Here is a 25773-nt window from a genome sequence, read left to right on the forward strand (position 1 = left end):
TCGGCACGCAGCCGTGCGCCGGGAGCCCATTTCCCCACAACAGGGGCTGTTATCAGCGGCGAATACTCGGAGCGGTCCCAGGGGGGACCTCCAGCCCTTCCCCTCCACCTACCCCACCGCTCTCCCGCTCCGGCCCACGTCAATGCCGCCGCGAAGGTGTCGGAACAATCGCCTGACAAAGAGCTATTTTTAGGGGCCGGAGCTCGGAGCGAGGATACGGCCCGGCCGCTGACAATGGGGGGAAGGGGGCCGGGCTTCCCCCGTGACCACTCGGCAGCAGAAGGACCTGTAAGATTTCCTCGATGACCCAGGCCCGTACAATACAAGGAAAGCGCGAGAGGGAGATACCCCCGCCAAGACGAGCTGCTCCTTTACCTAATGGGAGTGACCCGGGGTGAGGGGCTGTGAGATTCGGGCCAGCGGCACCTCCCGTGGGGGAGACTCCCACACCGGGAGGGAAGCTGGGTAAAGCGTGGCCGTGCTCAGCTTTCCATGGGGAAAGGAAAGCTTTCTCTTCGGGGGCGTTGTGTGTGCGAGCTGGCTCCTGTCTGCATGTGCCACACACCCACGTGCTGAAGGGCACCGGGCTCCGAGCATGGGGCCTCCAAGGGGCAGAGGGGTGCAGATGTGGCTGAGCACAGACCCCTCTCCCCTCCGGGCTGGCTCTCAGCTCCGGGCAGGCTGCAGCACTTGGCCAGAGCCTGTCTGTGGTGACAGGGCTGCGACCAGCCGGGGCTCCATGTCCCCAGCCAGCCCTGCTCTGAGGGTGCCATGAGCCAGGATGCATTCCTGCCGCGCCCGGGGGGGCTCGGTGCGGCTCCAGAGGAAGCAGCAGAGGGGCCAGGCTGCACCCCAAAGCATTTCGTCCTCCCCGGGGTCTCCGCCGGCCCAGCCTGCGATAGAGGGATAGGAGGATGATCTGCTTTGGCCAACCCTTGTGGGTACAGCTGATCTCCCTGGCTGCACCACTGGAAATCGGGGCTAAAAACGTGGAAGGCAGCGAGCGAAGGTCACCGGGCCGTGGAAAAGGTCAGGGCTCAGCCCAGCTTCGGGCCTGGCGCTGCCACCGCTGCGGGGGGAAGAGCCCCTCCATCAGCCCCTGCAGCCGCACGGCTCGGGGATGCCCCGCCGCCCTGCCGCGGCCCCAGGCCGCGGGGCCCAGAGGGCGGGCGGGCGAGCCGGGGGAAGGGCCGCCCCCGCCGCGGGCCCGGCTCGCCTCCGCAGGCCGCAGTTGCCACCTGGCGGTGGGCCCCGCAGGTTGCCAGCTGGCGAGGGAGGCCGAGGCGGGTGAGTCGCGCTGGGCTAAGGGCCCCACCGCCTCGACTCGCCTCAGCCTCACGGGGGCGGAGCGGGGACAGGGGATAAGGCCCAAGGCCCCCCCGGGCCTCCCCGCGCGACCGGGATCGCCACCGCCGCTGGCCGCGGCGCGGACTACAACCCCCAGAGCCCCCTGCGGCGCCCTTCCACCTCCGCTGCGCATGCGCGCCCCGCCAGCAGGTGGTGGGATTTCCGCTTCCGGCGCGCCTCGCTCTGGTCCCTGCGGCTGGCGGCCGAGCCTTGTGCCTCCGCCATATTGTCTGTGTGCGGCCGGCGGGCGGGCGGCGAGCGGGCGGCCGCGGCAGGTACCGGCGGGCCGCGGCGGCTCCGGCGCTTCTCCTGGGGCCCCGAGGCGGGGGCAGACGGAGGGGGCGATGGGGGGGAGGCGCCACCGTGTCTCCTGCACCGTTCCCCCTTCCCCTCCCCCCAGTCGCCCCGCTGCGGGCACGGTGTGGGCTGAGGGGCCGGGGACCCCCTCAGGAGAGCTGGGTCGCGGCGGGGGGCTTGGTCCGGCGCCGCTGAGGGGGAACGGGCGGTGGCGGGGGGAAACGGGCGGGCCTGGCGCGGCGGGGAGGGCAGGGCCCGCCGCCTCCTGCCTGCGGAGGGGGCCTCTGTGCCCCCGGGTGGGGGAAGCCGGGCAGGGCGCGGCGGGGGGGGGCCGCCAAGGCCACCCGCAGCCTGGTCTGGCACCAGCGCTAGGGCCGCCCGCTGCCCCCGGCCACGCAGGAAGGGCAGGGCCCCATGGAAGGGTAGCCTTCCCCTCCCCCCAGCTCTCCGGGTTCGCACGTTTAGGCGGTGTAGGTGTTATTTACTTAAGAGGTTCTGTCTTGCTTTTTTCCCGCCCTGCCCAAAAAAGCAGGGGGATGCAATGTGTGCAGAGGGGCAAGGAGAGGCCTGTTTCTTCTTGCTCCCACCCCCAGCTGCGCAGGGACTCTGTTCTGGGCCTTTCTGGGTGGAAGGGAAGGTGGATTTCACAGATTTCTCCACCAGTCGCTCTCCTCTTCTGAAAGCAGTGGTGGTCAGTCTCACCCCTGCTGTAATTTAGTTAATTGTGCCTTGGGGCAACAGGCTGTGTGGCTGCTGGTAAAATACGCTTTGCAAACGAAAGGGGAGATAAGATTATGAAACCCCACAAGTGTTGTTTGTCAGATTACTTTATTCTTTCTTACTAAGGGCTTTGGGTACAACCAATAAAGTTTGGATTATAAACACTCGGTCATCGGTATATTTTCTGCTGACAGCAGTGGTTGATCTATGTAGAGACTCATGAGGGCACGTGTCTCACTTCTGCAAGCTAAATTTATGGATCCTGAGCCTGTGTTGTTCAGTGTTTTGGTCCTTCATACTTGTGCCAAGCCCCAGTACCTGTGTGAGAGGTCGGCAGTGGTGCAGGGTTTGTGCTGTTCAAACTTTCCACCGGGTTGGGGCCGTGGAGGGCTGCTCTTGGACTGACCATTGATGCCAGGCTGCAAAACTGGGTGCTGCGCGTGTCTCTGGAGGTGGCTGTGCTGTGTGCTCCACGTGCGCTCACCTGGCTCCTGCAAGTTCTGTCCTCCGTGTGCTCTGTAAACTGCTCAGGAGGAGCAGATCCTGCTGCATCTGAGGGTCAGCACCCATTGGAGGTGACTGGGGTCAACATCATCTTTTTAGAGAGAAGCACACAGAGACAGCAGCTTTTCTGCGGGGGGCAGGTAGTGATTTAGTTTGTTCTTAGAACACTCTCTTTTCAAAAACATAATAGTTGCTCAAAATATTCAAGCTCAAACTGAGTTAGTGTTCTCGCCGTATTGCCAGTCAACCTGGGTTTTGGATGGGATTCTGCCAGCACAGATTCCAGATGTAGCATAGGTAGGTGCACAGAAATAGCTCGTCTTGTGTGTCGTTCGTGTTGGCATAATGTAGAAAAGGGAAAAGCTTGTGCTAGGAGAAGGAAGAATGAGCTTGAGAAGACTTTAGGCAGGATTTGGGGAAAGTGTGAAGCTTGTTCAGTTCCTTAATTTGTCCTAAAACTAGGATTAGGGTAATGTTCCAGTTCTTCAAACAAATGCCGTGCCTGGGTAAAACACACCAACAATGGTACGTCCTCTGTGGAGACACACTCTGTGTCCATAGCTGGAAAAAGAAAACTGGAATAGGATGTGTCTCCCACCGGCAGAAGAGTGTCCGATTCTGTGTACAGGGCAGTCTGCTTTCCACCCTCAGGAGAAGATCTGCCCATGTCTTGGGGCTGGAATTCTGGCTCTTTGGATGCCTCCTGTCAGAGAAGGGTTTTAGGTAAAGGTTCAGACCTTTGCTTGAGTATGAAGTATGTAGATCATTGGTGGTAGGCAGTGAACCTTCCCTTTCATCTTGGCAATGGAGGGACATTTCCTTTTTTTCCCCTTTCTCTGTTACCTGATCATATAATTTCTATTATTTATGCATTGCTAGTGAAACCTCACTGTCTTCTAGTTCCCAGTGTGGGTGGTAGCAGAGAGTTCAGTCCTGCAGCTCATAGCAGTGAGTTAGCCAAGTCTACTGCTACCCATGAGGAGCTGAAACAGGGTTGAGGAAGGTAACACCAACCCTGGAGTGAGGAAGGTAACACCATCTCAGCCTTGGCTGTAGCAAAGGAGAGGAAGCTAATATAGCTGAATAGCCAGGTAACGTGCTGTGGTGGGGATAAACCACAGAGTATGGAAAAATGTGGTGAGAGACGGATGCTGGAGGAGAAAGCAGAGAATTCCAAGTGGGAGATTCAGAACAGGTTCCACGGGTTTGGTGGGGCACCTGGGTTCATGGGTTGAGGAGAAATGGGTTCTGTTGGGACTATGGCTGTTTGGAAGAGGGACAGTAAAATATGCAGAAGGTTCTAGCAAATGTGGAAGAAATTGGATCATGGAATGTTTAATGAAATTAAGTGGAGTTTAGTTTTGTGCAGGGGCGGTTAATGGTACTCATTTACTTGAAAAAAACTTTGGTATTTGGGATTTGGGGCATTTTCAAGTAGCGCAGGTTGGGTACATAGGCATGAAATGGGTTTGTGGTAGGAATCTTGAGAAAACAGGGTGTCAAAAGGTGGTTATGGATTTGTGGAGTTGTAGAGAAAGAAACTGCATTTCTAATGTGATAAAAGGGACAGGGATGTAACTTTTCCCAATTTTATTAAATGGCGGATGTCCTTATACCTTCCACTTGAATTCTTTTTATGCATTTTCTCCTTGCAGAACTAATTTTCTCTTTTTGTCTTTCCTCACGTCCTCTGAGGAATAAGGGAAAGGAAGACAGGAGAAGCAAATGGGTGACATTGTCGTGGTGTGATTAATTTCATGTCACATTTCTGAAGAGGCAGGGATTCATTTCTGGGTTACCAGACCTGTCACCTCCACTGTTCCTCCATTATTGAATTGCTTACATTAAGGTGTCTGTTTTATAAACTATCTGGGTGAGATTGATTCCATCTCACATTTTATTGTCCCATAAGGGTCTTGAGAGAATAAACCCCACAGATTTTAAGATCAGGAAGGGCTGCTGTGACTCAGTCTGGCTACAAACATTATCTGGTTTTGATTGCAAGAAAACTCTTGGATAATTTTTCTGAGCTTGGATATCTCCTTTCAGGGGCTTCCAAGAGATGACTTTCCTGGAATTTACAGAACCTAGTTGGAGAAAAGGAGTTCTCTTTTGGACCTAGAAGAGCTGCTTTGAAGAGGAGACTGCAGCTTTGCAAACTGGTGTTAGGGCTGCTGCTGAAAGCAGAGTATTTTTACAAGGTGGTTTTTGGACGCCGTTTGCCATCAAGGTGCCAAACCTATCTGTCAGTATGAAGGATTGATAAGAAATGGGATTGTTGATGTGGTCATAGGATCAGTGGTTCACGGATATCTTCTGTTGCTCAGGCATCAGCAGCAGAGGAGCAACAACGTGAGCCTGACACGAGTCTTACCTGCTCCTTTGTTCAGACTGTTCTGGTCTGGACAGTTTTATTCAAACAAATGATTTTATTATGCGTTTTGTGCTGCTGCTTTGGGAAGCTGAAGAGCAGAAAGGGAGACCTTGGAGTTCTTTGCGGACTCAAGACAATACCACCACAGACTCATATTTGGAAGGTTAAAATTTCAATAATTTTAATTTTCCACAGTTTATTTCTGAGAGTTAGGCTATGTCCTTCTTATGACCGATTTCTAAATTTTAGGGAATATTATGGTTTGCAGGGAGGCTCTTTATAAAGCAGGCTGTCCAGTTGCTTAATCTAAAGGCCGGATTATATTATGGCAATTTACTTGAAGTGAGTGGCAAATAAAATGTGTACTAGGTGGAAGTGGAAGATGATTTTGGGTCCAGGTGGAATTTGGCTGCAGGTTGCCAATTGGATAGTCGTGTCTTCGAGTGTTAACAGCAGTCCTAGAAAAATGAAGTTATTCTGTCTGGTTTTGCAGAGAAGTAAGCCTCTGCCCTTGCACCTTCTGGAACAGCCAGAGGGTAAAGCAGTCTCTTTTGTTTCTTTTTCTTTTTTAATTAAGCTAAGTGTAGGGAGCATCCAGCATGTTCTGTGGTGTTAACACAATTGTGTGCCAGAACTTGCTTTCGCTGGGTGGCAGAGGTCTCGCCGTGTTGTGAAGAAGTGCCCCCAAAGTCCTCTTGCATGTCCAGGGAGGTGAAATGGTGCCTCTCCCATGTTCTTGCCAAAGCCCTCGGAGGAGGCAGTTTCTCAGCACATCTTTGCACACGTGTGCATGAGTTGTCAGTAAATCTTTATTTTTAGTGTTCTGAAAATGGATGAGCGTGGATGCGCACAACAGATTAATTTCCAGTATAGAAAAGCAAGAGCTCCTGCAATGTTCCTTCTCTTACAAGTTTTGTCACGGATTTCTCTGTTACCAGTGTGCTGTTAAATTCCAGCCTTGCCTTCTGCAGATTAAGCAACACTTTGATTGTACTCCAGAAGGAAAAAGAGGACTTTTCGCTCACTGAGGAAGTTGTGCAGCATCGAGATTTGTTTCAACTGAGTTTACAAACTAAAAGTTACAGGTTTGGGTATTTTGGAATGTCTGGCATCCAGGCATATGTCTGACATACACATCTTACCAGGCATGTAAATATATACTCGTCCTAAGCTGTGACTTAATGCTGTGCAGTGGCTTTAATCGGTCATTGCAAAGTGTGAAAAAAAGATGCTGTGGAGATGGACAAATGTGTCTTTATATGTGGCCGACAGTGGTGTGGGTTTGTTTGGCATGGCGAGGGTGGGTTCAGGATTCATGTCCCTTCTGGGTTACACTGAGCGATGAATGGTGTGGTCACCAGACTTCAGTTAATCTCCAAAACACTGGTGTGAAATATTAAAATTTTAGGCAATGCGTCTGCATCACCTAGAATGTCTGGGAGAGCTGCCTGTCTCTACAGTAGCTGTATAAACCCAGAACTTAGTGTGTTGTGTTAGGGTACCTAGTGCATAATAGATAATGTTTTCTGGAGCTTAATGGCTGGGGTTTTTTTGCATTTGATTTTTGGAACAGTTGTAGCTAGGCTCATTTTGTGTTAATAATGATGAATTTTTAGAAAATTTCGTTACAACTTCTACTTTCTACTAGGGGGTTGCACCTCGTGTTTCTTGCTGAGCCTTCTGGATGCCAGCTGAACCGTGAAGATGGTTTGCAGTGCATTGCCTGCTTGATGGGATCACGGGGATTTCCTGAAGAAATAGTTACATGCCACGTACACTGGCTTATCCTTTGGCTCTGGTAACTGTTCCTGCCTCTAGGAATTGCATGATCAGATCAATTAAAAACATATAACTTTTACAGATGGTAGGTACAGTTCAGTTGTCTGAGCTCCAGCTATATCACTCTCTGTACATGAGCCATAGGAGTCAAATCAGCTGAATGATTGGCCTGTCAGTACCCTGTGCGTACTAATTAATGAGGAAAACAACTGTGTCATGTAGCAGTAATTAGGAAGGTAGAACTTTCCAGAGGATGCTGCCAGTTGACCTGATGTCAGCTGTGAAGCGCATGTGGTGGTGCTGAAACATTCCCCTTCGTGAGCCTTCAGGAAGTTACCTGGTGTTGCCGGGATCTCAGAAGTGGTAGTTTTGGTAATTGATTTCTTGCAAAGTACCGTCCAAAGCTCCAGCAGTAGGAGCTTTGGTTTTAGTAACACTCTTAGAAGAAAAAGAATCACTTCACGTTGAAGTCCTTGCAAGTGCTCTTGCTTTGGCATGGTCAGACCATGGTCATGTGCCTCCAAAAAAACCCCAGCACCTTTCCTGCACTCCCTGCTCGGCCTGACCTTTTGGGGCAGGGAGGAGATGCCAGCAGAAGAGTATTGTCGCCAGTTTCTGTTTGGTATGTGTGTGCTGACAGGTTAGTTTGGCAATTCCTGGTTATGTTTGTAGCCGGTTTCATTTGATTGTGTCGAGGGTCTTCAGTGCTGGTGGTAAGGATATCTGCTGTGATTTCTGGGAGGCTGGGAACGGTGGCGGGAGAAGTGGTGGATGTGGGAAAGCAGCAGAGCCTGCATGCGGCTGCCGGGGCTTGTGTGTCTTGCTGGTGTCACTGCCTGCTGTGGCTACACAGCCTCACCCAAGAGCAGTCTTGGCGTTTCTGTGTTAGGAAAAGCTTTCCCTTTGCTCTAGATGCTGTTGCCTAGCTTAGCTCTGAAAATACAAGGGAGAGTCCATGATTTTGGGGGAGAAGTGAGAAGAGAAGAGCTTCAAAGTTGACTGCTCTATATAAAATCCCTTAGGAGATGGAGTGAGGAGCGTTCCCGTCACTGGCAGCTTCCTGCTGCTGGAGAAAATCCTGGCTGTTCTGCCCTAGGTACACGTGCTGTTGCCAACACTGGAGTTTTGCAAAGGACAGTTGTCCAACTAGTCTGGGATGCTGGAGGCTCATAGAGGGGTCTGTGTAAGCTCCACTAAAATTTAGTTGTTACAGGTCTGAACAAAAATGAAGACTGTGACAGAACTTCTGCTCGGAGAGCATGTGGGCAGCAGTGATCCTGCCAGGGCAACCTGGAGTGTGTCAGACATGATAGACGCTGCTTTCTATGTTTGGGAAGTGGGAGAGTTAAGTTTTCCCCAAGGCTGTGGAGGTTATCATAAAAATACAGAGTTACAGTAAAACCATTTTGTGGTCGGTCCTGTGACTTCCATATAGATTGTGATCCTCATTACAAGGGATGACTTCTTCATTGACAGGAATTGTGAGGAATTCAGGGGAGGAATCAGTGAAGATGATGAAGGACTAGTCTCAATTTTAAGACGTTGCTATTACAGAATTACTCCAAGATGTTTCTTCCAGTTTAACTAAACCTGTCAACTGTTTTCCGTAGTGACTGGTCATGTCCTATTTTGAATTAAATCACAACTGTTCCTGGTTTTTTTTATTTGAGGTCGTTATATATTATGATTTGTTATTTTTCCACAGCCGGATACAACCAGCTATTTAAAAGAAATCTGGAAAATAATTTTGGTGGAAAAATGTAGTTAGAGCAGACTGTTCTGTTCCAAAAAATTAACAAGAGAAAAGATTTATTTCAAACCTAACCTTTTTTTAAAACTCAATGAGATTTTAAAATCTGCTTTTCTATTGATGTTGTCCCTTTAGTAGGTAAATGGTCTTCAGGAAAGGATGTAAAATGTCAGTTTTGTTAATCGAGGCTTGTTTCTATTTCAGCTATAAAATCATAGAAAAATATAGGTTGCAAGGGACTTCTGGAGGTCATGTGTTCCATATTTGTATTGCTGCAGTTCCAGCATCATGAAAAAACGCAAATCAGATTTCTTTTGTGAGATAGAACATATTTTTTATGAAGTTGGTTACTATTATTTCTTCTTTTAAAAAGGTAAGATGGGTTTTGATTAATGTTGGCTGCCAGTAGGCTGTACTGTAGTATTTAAGCATGCCTTGATCTTTTCATTTCAGTGGTTATCCCGTACTAGATATTCTCCACACTCTAAATAAGCGAGTGCTCCTTCCCTGGGAGGCTTACAGGCAAGGGATAAATGGGCTATGTAAAGGAAATCATGATCAATTTTATCTGATAATTGTAATGCTTCTTTTAACGAATAAAGCACACTCATGATTTCAGAGGTTGGGTTTGAGCCATTTACTATGAAAGGTAATGCCTCACTTGCAGATTTGGATAAAGGAAAGGAATAACCTTTTGATTCCAGGCTACTTGCTGTAATTCTCCTCTTCTCAGCTGACAGAGAGCTTTTCTCTTTTCAAAAGGAACCGGCTGCTGTCTGTCTTAGCCTGTTTACAGTCTTAATCTGTCACAATCGCAGCTGGTAATGAGCTTATGTGGGGAAAGTAGAAGTGAGAGGAAACTCCCTAGACCTGTTCGACCAATCTGTATGTCTCGCTTTCTCCTTGAGAGGACGATGAGGTTGTCTGGGATGGTTTATCTAGAACTGATAAAGTGTCGGAAATATTTTCTTGGCTCTTTGAGTTTGGCTTGGTGCAATTTGGAGCCTGTCTTACCCCTTTGGGACTGCTCTCTACTAACTGAGTCTGAGTTGAGGTGGGTCCTGGGTAATAATCGTGTTTACGGTGTTGAACATAGTTCACTGGGTTCACTCTGCTCTGTCTGGATGAACTTGGAACTATGCGGTAATATACGGTTCACGCTGCGGACAGCAATCCGTGGGGAGGCCGGTGTCAAGCAGTGCCTGTGTTCTTGGGTGCATTATTTATACTCAGACCTTATCCATAAAGGTCATCGCTTGGATGGCACTTGCGGGTTCCTTGGGACACCAGGCTTCTGGGAATCTCTTGGCTTCCAGCTCCTTGGTAGTCTGTATGTGCACTGTGTCGTACTGGTGCAACTTCTTAGGTTTAAAGTTCTGAGTAACTGTGCTTGAGAGAAGCTCCATGCCAAAAACATTTCCATTTAAAAGGAGGGGAGGGGAGAAATTCCAGTATCTCAGTTATCCTTGACTAAAAAAAAAAAACCATAGGTCAGTTTTACTAAAGGCTAAGTAGGTGTGTTTCTCAGAAACTAATTTGCATAAATTTCTTAGCTATGTTTTGTTGCTGCTTGCTGTAAGTGGAAACATCTGGAAGGACAGAGGGCGTAGGAAATTCCTATACTAATTGGGTATAGGTGCTGTAAGTATGGATACTTCACAAGAAATCAAGTCCTCCATGGGGATGGGGGTTGCCTTTTGAGATTAGACTGCATTGTAAGGATGATAAAATCTCTTTTTAAAAAGGAGGGGGCTAGTAACAGTGGTTTAAATTAAAATGTTTTAAGAATAAAATTCAAAGTAAACATTGAGAGGCTTTTTACTATTTTATTCAACTTTAGGCACAAAAAATCTAGCTTACTGAGCTGCTCGGACAATAGGCTAGTGTTAGAATAATTCAAACTTTTAAGAACTGATCTCTTTTAGTTAATAGACCTTCCAATTAAAAAAATGCCTATATGGTGGCAGCACAGTTTTTTCTGTTTTTTGACTCAGGCTCTGGGGCACTCCTGCAGAGTAATTATCAGTAGAACATGCAGTGCTGTATTTGGCTGTGTTCTTGTGATATTTTTTTTGTACACAGGATGAACAGGGTCCTGTGGGGTGCTCTCGGTAAGGATTCTGTGTAAGAGATGAGCTAATTGGCAGTTTGCTAATAGTTAAATGGCATTTTTAAGGGCAGGCCTAGGTGGGAAAACCAAGCACTGAAACTTGTGCCTGGTGCTCATTTGGTATAGCTACCATGTGAGCACTGGTCGGTAATGTCTTCCCAAGGGCTGTCACCGCAAGTGCTAAAACAGAAGAGCTGTTTTCTGTCCTTGCTCTGGCAAGCCTTAGTGTTGAACAGCGTGTGTCAGACAGTAACTGGAAGCTTTGTCTTTGTCTCTCTGTGACCTCTGGTATATTGCCTAAAAGCTCGTGGTTATGTTTCCTAGTTAAGTACTTCTCTACCAGAGAAATTAAAATTTTCAGAGATGCGTTGTGTTTTTTGGAGGTGCCCAAGAGTACACTGGACATGGCAACCTGATTTAGTTAGATCTACTTTGACTAGATTACTTTTAGCAGTCCTAATATAAATTATTACATGATTCTGTCATTAATGCAGGAATTAATAAATCACATGTTCTGTTGGGATTCTGCAGAAAGAGAACTCATCCTTTAAAACAAGCTCAGGATGCTCATCTTGTCTAGGTGTAATCACGGCTCCTTCTGTAGATTTTCTGCCTTAAAATTGCAAGCTAAACTGCCATTTGCACGACCGTCCCTATCCCCATTATTTATCCCTATTTGTGTCGGTTCCTCTTCCAGAGCTTGGATCCACTGCAAAATTATCCCTCTCTAGGGGCAGTGAAAGCAACATAGATACAAATTCCTTAGCAGTTTTGAATAGAGACAGTGAGAAGCTTTCAGGCAGGGTAAGTTTGTATGTGTGCAGAACTTCGCTTTAAAACCAAATTATCTGTGCAGACTCTCTCCTCTTCCTGTATAAAGAATGCTAGACAATAATACCTACCTTCATAAATAGGCATTGTGTGCCATTCTTAGAACCTACAGTCAATGATTTCCTGAAAAAGCCTTTCTCTGAGCAGCCTGTTAAAACATACAGCTCCTGCTAGTCTAGAGCTACGTGACAAAAAAGTATCCACTGTGAAATTTGATCTATCTTTAGATAATGTGATTGATTTTTCTTTTATTATTTTTTCCTATGCTGAAACTGAACTTGCGAAGCTGGATGAGGTGGAGCAGTCATGTATTCTTTATTCATACAGAGTTGTGCTTAAAAATTAAAATTGCTAAGTCATCTTAGACATACACAGTTTCAGTTAATTCCTACACAAGGAGTATTGGGCAGAGGAAATTAGCCAGTGCGTCTCCTGCCAGAAGCACATGGAATGAGGAGAAACAAAAACACAGTAATTAAACTTCGAAATCTAATAAATTTCACTGTACTAAAAGTGTTCTAGTAAACTTGCAAGCTCTGTTAATGCCCAAGTACATTTTTGGAATATACATCTAATTTCTAAGTGTCTGAGTCATGCCACATAAATGGTTTGAGGTCTTAGATGATTGCTGCCTAATCGTCTGAAAGTGTATTTTGTTAGAGGACTAACATTTTGTCCAGGAATAGACTGGGTTTTTTTAGTAATGCTTCATATTCTTCCGTTAGCTGAACACCTGGCTGAAGTGCCTCGTCCCTCCTTTATTGGGCTGAGGCCTCCATCACACCTCTGTTGTGGACTTTGGAACAGTGCCATGTCCCTCTTTAACCTCCGGGCTGGATTACTGCAACCCCGTCTACCTGGAGCTGCCTTCAACAGTGTTTGTGTGTCAGTAGGTCAAAAAATAACCCCCACTGCCAAGGTCCATACCACCTGAGGAGGCTTGGTCCACACCAGCAAGAGGCTTTGCGTATGTTTCTGCCTCCATTTCTACAGAACCAGCTGCTGATCCAGTTGTGTGACATGGTGGAGGACATCAGACCTATGTCCCTCAGGTCCTCCACCATCGTTGTAACTGGTGGTTCTTGCTGTGGTCTTTGCAGCAGAATGAAGTACTGCAGATACCTCCAATAAATGACAGGACACAGCTGATAGAGCAGATACCATGTAGGTGGTATCTGTGGTGAGATGATGGGATGGGATGTCTGTGCAGGAGGGCATGAGTAGCAAAGGCCTTCTTCAGAAAATATGGAAATTGGGGAAAAACATTGTATTATGAAAATTCCCAGAGTGATGTTCAGACTTCAGCAATTTTACCCACTTTGGATAATGTTTTGGTGCTGATGCTGCTTTCAGGTGAATACATTTGAATTTTTACTTAGTGGGGAAAGCATCATGGGTGAATGAGTTGAAATGTCGTTAGAGCTGTTAAAGTTATGTATGGCTCTGATACAGTGTCCAGATTTCTCTGCTCTCCTCCAGAAACCTGCTCCTGAGCTGACCAGCGTTGCTTTGTGCATAAATGCTTCGGTTAGTACCTGCATTTTCCAGGGGCTGGAAAAGGCAGAATAGTGGTGGATCAGTTCAGGGTTGTTGGTTTGTTTGGTTTTTTTTCCTTTCCGCAGAATGAATTAACATAGTCACATAAACCTTGGTGTGTGAGCACGTGTAAGGCTTCAATTTATTCCTAGTATAAAACACATTGAAACACTCTGCCCAATACTAAACTTCAAAATCTTTGCAATTTTGTTGCACATATTAAATAAAACGGCTTGATTATCTGAAAACAAAATAATTTGAGGATTAGGTTGAAGCTGAATGGAAGCTGTTGGCTGAGTCTTAATAAATATTAAGGATAGGAACAACTGGGAATCAAAAATCAGTGGTTTTGAAGCTGTTTGTAGCGTTTGTGAGAGTGATAAAATCAATCCGCTGAGATCCTTTCAAGAATTGCAAGTAAAACCTGAAGTTCTGATATAAATTAAAATTGGTGTTTCTAGAAGTTGAAACTTCAGAAAGTACTTAATTTAGGTTGTCCAGGTGACCTTGTTGATCTGTCAGCTCTTTCCAGAATCATTTATTAGTGCATTGCAAGAGGTGAGAGCTGTGCAGCCTCAAGTGAATGAAGTGTTTCGGTTGCATGGGACGGCACAAGATTTCTCCCAGGATGGGGGAGAGATTGCAGCCGGTAGCTGTTGCTTTCACTCTGGAGCTGAAAGGAAGGAGTCTGTCAGCAAATATTGAGGATGTTGCATTTCTTCCCTCTTGGAAAATTGTCTTTGCAACCATTAGTTGGAAACTACGTACTGTAAGTTGTGAGGCGGGGGGCGTCACTTTTGCTAGTGGGGCCAACTGGTCCCATCCTATGTGAGGGAGAGCAGGCAAATTGTTTTCAAGCTCTGACAAATGATCCCAGGCCTGTGGCTGGGTTCCAGCCTCTGTTTTTCAGCAGCTTTTACTGATTAACTTAAATATTTTTATAGTATCTTGAGATTTTAACCTCTCATTTATTTTCTCTCTGCAGTTGGAAGAATCTGAGGCCTTTATCTTCTGTCCAGCTTTGCAGTTCGGGTAGCCTCTCATTTCAGACATCTCATCATTTCCGCCTGCCAACCTGTCTGATATGTCGGGACCCGTGCCGAGCAGGGCCAGAGTTTACACGGATGTGAACACACACAGACCGCGGGAATACTGGGACTATGAGTCGCATGTTGTTGAGTGGGGGTAAGTCTCTGGGCTGCTTATGGATGTCCCTGGACCATGATCAATCCCTGTAGCATCTGGTGCATGGGGAGTTCAGGCACCTGTGCTGCGTTAGGCTTTTTCATGCTCATGTGTAGTGTGCATGGGAAGTGTTAGGGTCACAACTTTTTCTTGGAAAAGTGTTTCTTATCAAAATTTAAAATTCCCAGCAGTGCAAGAACATTTTTGGCAGCTCCCTTAAGGGTTTGGTTTGAAGAATTTTTGTCAGGTAGTCAGGAAACATCCCCTTTCAGAGGGAGGAAAATCTTTTTCTGAAACAAATCTAAACAGGCTTGGCTGCAGGGCTGAACAGAAGTGAAAAGACATTTGAAGTTGCTTCTGACTTGGATGAGTGAAGAGACTCGGCAGACTTAAATAGGTACATGCTATTTTGTGACTTGTTGCTCAGCTCTCTGCAAGTGACTGGAAAAGACATGTCTGCTGCTTTTTGAAGGAAGGGGGTGTCTAAATTGAGCTCATGACTAAACTGTCCAAGAATCAGACAGCAGTAATGTCAACTTCGTAGCTCTGCGTTCCTGCTTTTGTATAGCAGGGCCCAGACTAAGTTCTGCCCTCAGCTTTGTTGCAGTTTCTGGTTTCTGAAATATACACAGTCTTCTGAGCATAAGTGGCGAGTCTATTTTTAAACAGGATAGCACTTAAATTTTTGGTCTTCCTGGCTTTGATTTTTAACATTATACAAGGAAAAATGTAGCTTCCAAATATAGAGAGATGGGTGGAAGGGATAGCTCAAGTTTGCTGATGCTGAAATGCATAGTTGGGCTTATGTTACCTACTGCAGAAGAAATAAGTTCTGGAACGAATTTAACTTGGACACATAGAAGCTCCCTGTTTGCTCCTAATTCTTAATCATCGTGTTCAGGAGATGTAAGACACTACTTAATTCACCTTGTATGAAAGGTGAGGCAGTGATTTAATGTTAAGGAGAGGTTTGTAAATTGTGATAGAAATTTAGGAATTGATAGAAACTGAAACTTTAACTTTTTATCTCCACAGAAATCAAGATGACTACCAGCTAGTTCGAAAACTAGGCCGAGGCAAATACAGTGAAGTATTTGAAGCCATCAACATTACAAATAATGAAAAAGTAGTTGTTAAAATTCTCAAGGTGAGATGGGGATTGGGCAAAAGATAAAATCTGTCTTGATGGTCCATTTCACTGAATGACGCTCCAAAGCCAGGCTTTAAGGATTTCACTTTTAGAACATCAAACATTTTAGACCAAATGCTGCACTTTCCCACCTCAGGTAGCTCGTGGACTCATCATAGCTATACATTTACCACATGCCAGTTAAGAAGTTTTGGACTATCAGGTCATGTTCAGACAGCTTTTAAAAAAAAAAAAAAGCCATCTTCCTAATGTTTGTAGCTGTCAGGGTTCTATGGTTAGAAAGGAGACTGGAGATATTTGAGCCCTTACTGGAATGATGCAGTCAGGTAATAACAAGATGTAGCTGTTTGAACTTAACTTGCAACGTCTCCGATGTATTTTGCTGACCTTTGTCATCTGGATGTTGAGCTGTCTATTAGCCTCACTTATCTGGACCGCTTTGTCTTACACTTTGGGTTTTTATTCTTCAGCCTGTTAAAAAGAAGAAAATCAAGCGTGAAATCAAGATCTTAGAGAACTTGCGAGGCGGTCCCAATATAATCACTCTTGCAGATATAGTAAAAGATCCTGTGGTGAGTATGGAAGGAACTTAACGGGTACACTGGGGTTATGGGTGAAATCACTGTGTTTGACTTCAGCTCTGATCTGGCTTTTTGTTTTCCCCTGCTCTTAAATCCTGCTTTTGAACGGCTTAATCAGATCAGCTCTTAATCTGATTAACTTCCTTTAGAGGGCCCTTCCCCCACAGGTCCCTTCAGCCCCTCACTCTGTAAGGATGAGATACCAGGGAACTGAGACAAGTTAATTCATTCTACAAACAGTGCTGCCAGGGGCTGCAGGCTTTGTCTCCGCTTTCTCTGTCTGAGGGGAATCACAATTATGTCTGAGGCAAAGGGGCTTCTAGAAATTTTAGGGGTAAAAATGGTTTAATTCGTTATCCTAAATGAAAACGTATTATCTCAACTTAACATGGCTGAAGACTTTTCTCTCTGTTTTAGTCTCGGACACCCGCTTTGGTTTTTGAACACGTAAACAACACAGACTTTAAGGTACAGTGTGGGACGTGAACTTTTAATGTTTTCCATTTGACAGCCACTTGTAATGTTTTTCTGGGGAAAGGCAAGTATGTAGGGGGCAGGCAGGTGATTTAACCATTTCCTTCCAACATAGTAACTGTCTTTAAAGGTAAATCTGCTCGGGACAGAAGTTTATAATTAGTCCTTTAGTACCAGTTTGCTACATAAATTACAAGATGAGAATACAGATTCCAAGTGGTGTTCTAACCTTCGGAGCAAATTAATCTGTTATCTTGTGGACCATCAGTGCCTGTCTTTTTGAAACATACTGCTTTTATGTTCAGTGTATAACTATTTATCGGAATCACTTTAAATGTGGACAGCTGTTTTTGTGGCTTTCCATACCATACTTCTGGGACAAGGGATTTAAATGTTTCTTTGTCCGCTTCACTACTGACCTGCTTCAGGAGAATGGCTGTGTAGTGCCATCTGGAATAGCTGCTTAATGTCGCAAGGGCACCCGCGGTCTTTTTGAGACCCCATCTGCAGGCAGAATGCATCATGCTGGTGGTGGGCGAGTGCAACCTGAGGGAGTTAGTGACAGCAACCGAAATGTACTGTCTGAGCAGAGCTGGAAGTAAACTATGTATGTGATATGTAAGGGGAGAGGAACAGGCTGATCAGAGTCAAGTGTGGGATCAGAGTAACTTGGGGAACTTCTACTGTCCCTTCTAATGGGTTTGGAGAACCACAGCAGCAGAGAATAGGGCTGGGTTGTTCTGGATTGGCAGGGATGTGATGTTTTTCTTGGGTGTTGAACACTGATACGATGTGTTTGTGTCCCACAGCAATTATACCAGACATTAACAGATTATGATATTCGATTCTACATGTATGAGATTTTGAAGGTAAGTTGATGTTTTGACGGTTTATCAGTTTATTTCTAGGATTTGCACTCAGCTAATCCTATAGAGATGGTTATCGTGTCACTAATGGGGGTGAAGAGAAGAGAAAGCCTATGGAAGAATTGGATTGGGAAGTAGTATATCAAGTCAGTATCAATTGTTCAGCTTTGCAACGAATTCTAGTCCCTTTTTTTTTTTTAAGGATAGCGGAGCCTTTGGGTACAGTGAGAATAACTTAAGATCCTAGATCAAAAATGCACGTAGCCTCTGAAAACAGAAAATTGTAAACTGTTCCTGTCTGGTTTTGGACCCTAATGTAATCTGAGTGAAATGTATTTGTCTATTCTTATGAAACAGGAGTCTGGAGAAGGGAAGACTTGTTTGATCAGTAGTGCCTAGTAACTCTGCTCTTAGGAACTCTGAAATTCTATTTTTATCAGGAAGTATATGAGGTGTAGTCAAAACACTTCTGTTGCTGGGACCTCCCTTTGAGAAGGGGCTTCTAGAGGCGTTTTCTGTGGTCTGCGAGTCTAGTCCAGGATATAACACTAGACAGTAAAGTCTTGCTGTCTACTTAGACTTGGTATATGTGGAAATACTTGTGAATATGGTTGAACTTGGAAGATTCTTGTGACTCCAGCATCTGTTTCTTTGTATGTCACCTACAGGCTCTAGATTACTGCCATAGCATGGGAATCATGCACAGAGATGTCAAACCTCACAACGTCATGATTGACCATGAGCACAGAAAGGTAATAACGTGGGGCAGGCTGGAGGGCAGGGAGAGGTCCTACTTCTCTCTTGGCAAACGAGGATCCTTTTTGGGTACTCCTCTGTGCTGGTATTAGTAGACAACTTTAAGGGGGGCTGCACTTCCATCATGTGGAGAAATGTAAAATGAAATTTTACATGCTGCTTTTCTTAATTTTTTTATGGGTTATATGTAACCGATAAGCCGGGTTGGTAAGGAGAGTTATTTTATTTAGACTGGTTGGTGATACGGGTGTGGGGAGAACATCTAAAAAGATACTCTGGTCAACTTCAAATTAATTGAAAATAGAAGACTTGTAAATGAAGCTTCAAACTAGCGTGGTTCAGCCAGTGGAGAGCTGGAGCATCCCTTGAGCCTTTTTTCTTTGTTTTCTACCATTTCTAGCTTAGACTAATAGACTGGGGTTTGGCTGAATTCTATCATCCTGGCCAAGAGTACAATGTCAGAGTGGCTTCCAGATATTTCAAAGGACCTGAGCTCCTTGTAGATTATCAGGTAAGAATTCCGGAGGTTTATCACTGACTTTTATGTGGAAAGTCTGGGCCATTTCAAGGTATCAGCTGAGAAATTGAGGTATCTAGAGACCTGAAGCTAAAGACAGTCCATTCTAAATTGTGTTCCAGAAAGCAGTGGCTGTAAAGCCACTGAATTAAAGAAACTAACGAGTAGTCTCAGGACCTGAGGAAGAGCCTCAGAACTATCATGGAATACAAATGTTGAATTTTATTAGGTTTTTTTTTTTAGCAAGGCTGCTTTTGCAGTAAGGCACAGGAATGAAACAAAGCCCTTATGGGAATTGCTGGGACTGCATGACCTTGTAAATTAAGCTATAAAAACATCCACATATCTGATGGCAGTTTGCATTATGGAAAAGCTGTTGGGTGGAAGTAGTAGTGTTACTGGTGACTTTTGGATTGTGCTGGTTCTGAATGAAGGCACTTCCTCACCTGCCCGTATACCTTGTGGAGTCCACTCCTTTTGTTGCTTGTGATGCTTCCCTTCTCAACACGTGTTTCTCAATGATTCATAACACTGAAGTCTGCAGTGAAAAAGCCACTGGTCTTTAATATCCTTATGGACAAGGATGGAAATGGGATACCTGCTGTTCTGTATCCTGGGTTGAGTAACTGGAACACTGAGCTGAACAGTGATCTGGTGAGGAAGATCCATGAAGATATTTCAGTCTGTTCCCAGTGTAACTTGGCCACTGGTGGGAGGGGGGGACCCTGTTCGTACTGAGAGTCTGTTGTGCTTAATTCATTAGAATTGAATTGTCCTTCTGGTTTTGTACAGATGTATGATTACAGTCTGGATATGTGGAGCTTGGGTTGCATGTTGGCTAGTATGATATTCCGAAAGGAGCCATTTTTCCATGGCCATGACAACTATGATCAGGTGAGAGCTGGTCATGTACAATCTCTGTTCTCTTAGCACAGTGAAGGTTTCCTGCTCACACTTCTATCGAGGGATCTGAAGAAGAATTTAAGCATTTCTCTAATAGCTTCTTTGCTCTGTTTGAGGCCACTTTCCTCTTCTCAAGCGTGCAAGATTTTCTAACAAATTAAATAGAAATAGATTTATAGTGCTTTGTATATATGAGCTCCTCAGTAGCTATCTGGAAAAACTGTAGCAATAGTTATATTAAGGCTGGTGTGTTCTGGTACGTAGAGTGACTATACCTGAGTTAATGTTCCGTGTAAAGACCCTGCCACTGTCCACCCTCCCTCCCCTCTGTATACGATCTGTGAATTTGGTACAGTTTTACATAGATTCTGAGGTCTTTGATGTGTTGCCTTTAGGCCAAAATTTTTATACTTAAACCTTTAACTTGCGCACTGCATTTGAACTAATGTGCAGACATTAAGAACAGTGACCTTCTGTTCTCAGACCTTCATTCTGGAGCCCTCCAGGGTGGTGCTTCACCCTTCACATGCAAGATACAGAGTTTCTGGTTTTTTGACTGGGTATTCTTGCTTTCCCACCCTGTTGGTTTTGAATAGTTTCTTGCTACAAAGGGAGTTAGTGTTGCAAGACCTCAGCTTTTAGTGATACAGGTGTATGTAGCTCCCTCCTGGCTGCCTTGCATTGCTAAATTCCGACTGTGGGCAGAGGCACGTTCACGTGTTCATGATGCCTGTGATTGTAGGTGGCCGGGGAAGTGAGAGTCATGGGATGACCCTGGGGCTGCTGGTTCAGATCGCTGAGGTCAAGTTCAAGTTCCCAAGGGAATGTGCTGCTGTATCTTCATGCTGGCTCTGGCATTATCATCCCTTCACAGTAGTGACTGACTTTTCTGTTTGTTCCCAGCTGGTGAGGATAGCCAAGGTGCTGGGAACAGAAGACCTGTATGACTACATTGACAAATACAACATTGAACTGGATCCACGTTTCAATGACATCTTGGGCAGGTGAGCCAAGATCCGGAATAGCTCATAATCTCTTGGTAGACCCAGACAGCTACTGCTTTGTCAACAGACCTTGAAGTAAACAAAAACTTATGCTTATGGGAGAAACCAGAGCCAAGATTCTTGAGAACTGTCACTTTGTGCTTTTGATCCCTTTTGACAGCGCTTCCCATGGTCCTTTCTCTGCAAATGGACTTGAGGAAAGGTTTTTAAATGTCATCTAGGCAATAAATGATCTGCTGGAGCATAAAGCATGAAGGGCAAAATCTCTCTCCAGTATTCGGGGGCGGGGGGGAACAAAACTGTGTTTCTCAGCATTACAGTGCAGAAAATCAGTTGCTGCTTAAGATGGCATTTACATATTTTTTCCCCTCATAGAAATATTTTGTGTGGCATGTACCAAAAGTACAAGGGACTATTGCTGGGGGCATAAGAGAAGAGGAGAAGCTGGGGTTTTACGCCTGTAAATCTGTTCTGAACCTGAGTCCTTGTGCTGCCCAGGGCTGTGGTGGCTGTGCCGCCGCGTGGAGACACGGTGTACTGCTGCTTCGTGCTCTGCTACGGCTCAGCCCCATTGTTGCTGCATCAGGCAGCAGCCCTGCTCGGAGATGGACATCTGTCATAGTTCTTGCTCTTTAAAAAAGTGAGTTTTGGCATTGATGTCCTCTGCCTAGCCTGATTTGTGTATCTTTTTCTGCAGACACTCCCGTAAGCGATGGGAGCGCTTTGTTCACAGTGAGAACCAACATCTGGTGAGTCCAGAAGCTCTGGATTTCTTAGACAAGCTGTTGCGGTATGATCACCAGTCACGACTCACAGCGAGAGAAGCCATGGAACACCCCTACTTCTGTAAGTATCAGCCGCCGTCGTCATCTGCTGTCCAAAGAGTTCTTCCTCTGCCTCTGGGAAATCTCCGTTCTAGTAGGTTGTGCAGATAGGAGCTAAGAACAGCAACATAATAAGCCTGGTCTTTGCAAATAATTGCGCTGGAGCCGAGGCTGCTGTCTGTGTGGTGGATAAATTAGGCCACTGCCACCTACACCAGCCGAGGAAACAAAGTGTTATATGCCTGTGTCAGGCCAGTGAATCAGCACTGTGTTAAAGGCTTGGCGCTAAACCAGTGCTAATTTCAGCAGGTGTCTGGGTACGTGAGTTTCTGTGTTTTGATAAAACCAGGTAACTGTTTTGTTGAGAAACAGGCCCTTTTAACACCTTTTGTTGCTAAATGTCTGCCTTTGCAAATGGTATATTCAGGTCTTGATTTTGCAAGCAAAAAATGTAACTTTCACTAGTAAATGTGTTTAAACCCTTGGTCATTTTCACAACTCTTGATATTTAGATTTTTGAAACAGCTGCAATAATGTGAAATATGAGTATTTGCTCAGTTGGGTTTTTTTTCTTGCTGCTGAACAGGCTTGTATAATTAACAGTGTAGATCTCAATTATATCTGTGGCAAATGTTTAAGTGAAATGTTCTGCAAGTATGAGCATTACTAAAGGTGGAAGCTTTGAATGTGAGAGTTAGACGAACAGCTAAATTAACTGGTGCTTGAGTATAGATACAGGTGGTATTAAATTCAGCCTGAGGAAAGGCAAAATTTAAAATTCCCTTCTCTGATGCAGTAGGCTTGGGAGGCAGGAAGGGATGGGAGTGTTATTTACCTGCAGCTGAAAATAAAGTGTTAGTGAGTAAATTGGGATGTATTACAGAAGACAAACTCCAATGACACTCATGACAACTCACAGGCTGCAGTGGGATGTGTGTAGAGATGTGACATATGATTGTAATTAGCGATAATCTTTCTGCTTGGTACACCCATTTTCTGGGTTTGGCTTTATGCAATTGCTTAGCATAGAAAAGAGATCAACTTCATTTTCTTCACCTTTTGCTGTCAAGCAGTCCTGCTGACCTCCAAAATGCATCATTTAGGTGACTTTTCACTGATCACATTACCTTGGTACCTTCTTGGGTACTTCCCACTGAAGTTGGTGGAAACTTCTGTGTTGCGGTAGATGGTGGTTGATGTTATTTGACGTAGGTAGCTCGCCAGGACTGGCTGAGCGCAGAGGTGGCAGGCAGTCAGCGTGCTTCAGCTGCCGTCTGGCAACACGGCACCTAAAGGTACTGTGCTCTTCCTAGATCCCATCGTGAAAGACCAGGCCCGGATGGGCTCGTCCAACATGCCGGGTGGCAGCACTCCTGTCAGCAGTGCGAGTATGATGTCAGGTCAGTTCTGTCTTTGACTCTTCTTGGTACATGGCCTTTGAAAGCATTTCCACACGCTGTGTGGATGTGAGGATCCAGGAGGGTGAGTCCTGCAGGTGGGGCATTAGGTCATCTCTTGGGACCAATGACAAGGGCAAGGAGGGCTACGACAAAGTGGGTGGGAGAGTGCGATAAATAAGGCCTCGCTGCAGCCTGACCTGCTTTTCTGGTCTCGTTTTAAAAAGTGCTTTGCAGTTGACTTTTTTGGCAGCAGTTTGAAGGACAGTGATCCTGCCATACATCTGCTCTTCAGTGACACTTGTATGTGCACAAATCTGCGCTCTGCAGAGAACAGTAACAGATCTTTAACCTCACTTTTATTTTGGCAGCTCTGAAAATGTAACAGAGCAACCGCAAACTGACCTGCAAAGAGACCATTTAAGAAGCTGAGCTGTCCTGGATAGCAATACACTGGTTTCGCTCTAATTCCTGCCTTACCTGTCTCTCTTCCAGGGATTTCTTCAGTGCCAACACCTTCACCCCTTGGACCTCTAGCAGGCTCACCCGTCATTTCTGCCACCACCACTCTGGGGATGCCCGTTCCAGCTGCTGCAGGCGCTCAGCAGTAGTGATGGGCTCTGTCTCCTGCTGCCTGAGCTGAGTCAGGTGGGGAAGAGGTTTCCCCCTCCACCTCTCCTCAGGACGCAGCTCGTGCCTGGCAGGGGAAGGGAGGGGATGAACGCTTTGGAGGCACCGTGTCTGAACTGTTGCTTGTGGATTTATAGTAGTTCAGTCATTATATACAAAATTATTATAGGCTGATTTTTCTTTTTTTACTTGAACTTTTCGTAACTCAGGGGATTCCCTGAAAATACCTACAGATGGAATATTTCTCGGACAGTTCCCTCCCCACCCCCCCATCCCACCCCCCCCCCCCCAAAAAAAAAGTACTCTTCATTTAAGAACAAAGAGGAATCAACAGCATTTCCAAGCTCTTGCATCCTGCTGGAAATCTCTTCTCTTCATGTTCCCACCATTACTCCTCCACGAGCCTACACCTTGGGGGATTGTGCTGGTCTCCAGAGGCTACAAACCAAGTCTTCATGAGGCAGGGGAGGGGGATTCTTAAAGTACCACTCACTTTAACCCCACGTCCTGCATATGATTCAGCCGGGGTACACTGAGGAGACAATTCCAGTATGGAGAGGTGGTATAAGTTTAAAAGGAGTTAAGTGCGGATGATGTCTGAAACCCTAATTGGATTGCATCATGTCTCCTTAGGAGCCAACCAGAATGCCAACTCGCCCCCTTGCATGTAATTTTAGTCTTAAAAGATGAAGTTACTGATCCAATTGGAGTCCTTGCCACCGCCTGAGAAAGGTGCTCCTGTAGAGTAAGCCGTACTCTAATGGGCCCCTTCCTCATGGAGGGTTCTTCCTGCCATTGCTTGGCTTGGATCTCTGGAAATAGTTTGTTATTGGGTATATTGTTTTTAAATTGTTTATATAGGTTTCAAGCTGGTGGCTACTTAAAGCTGAAAAAATCAGACTGCGCCAAGTCGGATATCACATCTTCACCCACCATCCCCTCCCTCACGTGCCATGTGGTGAGAATACCAGTTACCTCACAGTCTTGTAAATATGCACTGAGAGGAAGGAGTGAGCAGACGTTAACTTAAACTGAAATGGTAGATCAGTAATTGTGGACAAATATTATCATTGACAACGGAAAAGCACCCTTGTTACAGCCCTGCTACCCCTTGCTGTGTATATATACTTTGTCCTTCATATGTGAAAGATCCAGTGTTGGAATTCTTTGGTGTAAATAAACATTTGGTTTTATTTATCGAGGTTAGATTGAAGTTCCCTGTGTAGAGGCCTCCCAGGGGTGGCCCACAGCCCCACCCTTGTTACAGCCCTGCTACCCCTTGCTGTGTATATATACTTTCTCCTGGGAGGCTACATCCCCCTTCACATGCAGTTTGTATGGTGAGCAGTGCAGAGAAGCTGTACGCACACATCTCAAGCCAAAGCTTCTCCTGGGAGAAGGACCTGTTGCCATAAAAACAGAAAACCCTCGTCTTCTGTCTCAGCTCTGATGGATGAAGACTTGTGATGCTGAACCAATTCTTAGGGTTTTTTTGTGTGTGGTGCTATTCATTGGATTTCAATGACTTGTTTTCAGTCATGTAACATTTGTGGGGCTCGGCTGGAGTGGCCATAAGCACAGTGGCAGCTGTCTCTCTTGGTGAGCGACGGCTAAAGCCATTGCAGCCATTGCTGGTCCTGGGCATTGAGTGTCCTTCCCCTTACTCAGCAAGTGCCTGCTTCTTCTCTGGGGGCAAAGGCCGTGTTCTTCCATGTCAGTTAATTTTGCAAGGTAGGGTGGAGCGAGTGGGCTGGGTCAAACCAACTGCAGAGAGAGGGGGCAGGAGAACATGAAACAGCCCCCTTTTTGCGGACTGCTGGCACAGAAGAGGAGGTTTTTCACGTGCACGTGGGGAGCCTTGTCCTCCGTGACTTCATCCAGTGGGAGCACATTGTACTACATCCCAGAACGATGTGAAAGTAGGACTGTGTTGAGCCTTACCTCGATGTGCTGTGATGTAAAAGCACCCATTACGGCAAAAAACGCAGCTCTTGGTCGTTGGCGCTGGGCCGTGAGCTGTAGGGGCTGTTCCCGCCCCTTTCCGTTCCCTTATTTCTGGGGAGGGAGGTTTGCGCCGGCTGCTCCCTCCCGGACCACAGACACGGATGAGCCCTATGAATGAGGGGACGGCGGGCGGCGCCAACGCCCCTCAGCCCTCGCACAAAGAGACGCGAAAACCTGCGCGCGGAGGGACGTTTTTTAGTAAAAAAAGAAACTTAAAACGAAGTTCCCAGGGCG

The 25773-nt window shown here is 46.0% G+C and overlaps 1 protein-coding gene across 4 annotated transcripts; it reads left to right on the top strand.

Moving 5' to 3' along the window:
- Positions 1–813: 813 nt before the first annotated feature.
- CSNK2A1 (casein kinase 2 alpha 1) lies at positions 814–24737 on the top strand. Of its 4 annotated transcripts, none has more exons than XM_074605134.1 (13): positions 814–1029; positions 14234–14433; positions 15469–15580; positions 16054–16155; positions 16582–16632; positions 17448–17507; positions 18173–18256; positions 18661–18771; positions 19570–19671; positions 20584–20684; positions 21382–21530; positions 22822–22908; positions 23401–24737. In XM_074605134.1, the coding sequence occupies exons 2-13, from the start codon at positions 14333–14335 to the stop codon at positions 23514–23516; spliced, it is 1176 nt and encodes a 391-aa protein (XP_074461235.1). In that variant the 5' UTR covers positions 814–1029; positions 14234–14332; the 3' UTR covers positions 23517–24737. The 4 variants fall into 4 exon arrangements, with proteins under 4 accessions (XP_074461235.1, XP_074461236.1, XP_074461233.1 ...); XM_074605135.1 differs by lacking the exon at positions 814–1029 and adding an exon at positions 1199–1287; XM_074605132.1 differs by lacking the exon at positions 814–1029 and adding an exon at positions 1490–1622.
- The last annotated feature ends 1036 nt before the right edge of the window (positions 24738–25773 follow it).

The sequence above is a fragment of the Larus michahellis genome, chromosome 12, assembly GCF_964199755.1.
Source record: "Larus michahellis chromosome 12, bLarMic1.1, whole genome shotgun sequence".
Taxonomy (NCBI): domain Eukaryota; kingdom Metazoa; phylum Chordata; class Aves; order Charadriiformes; family Laridae; genus Larus; species Larus michahellis.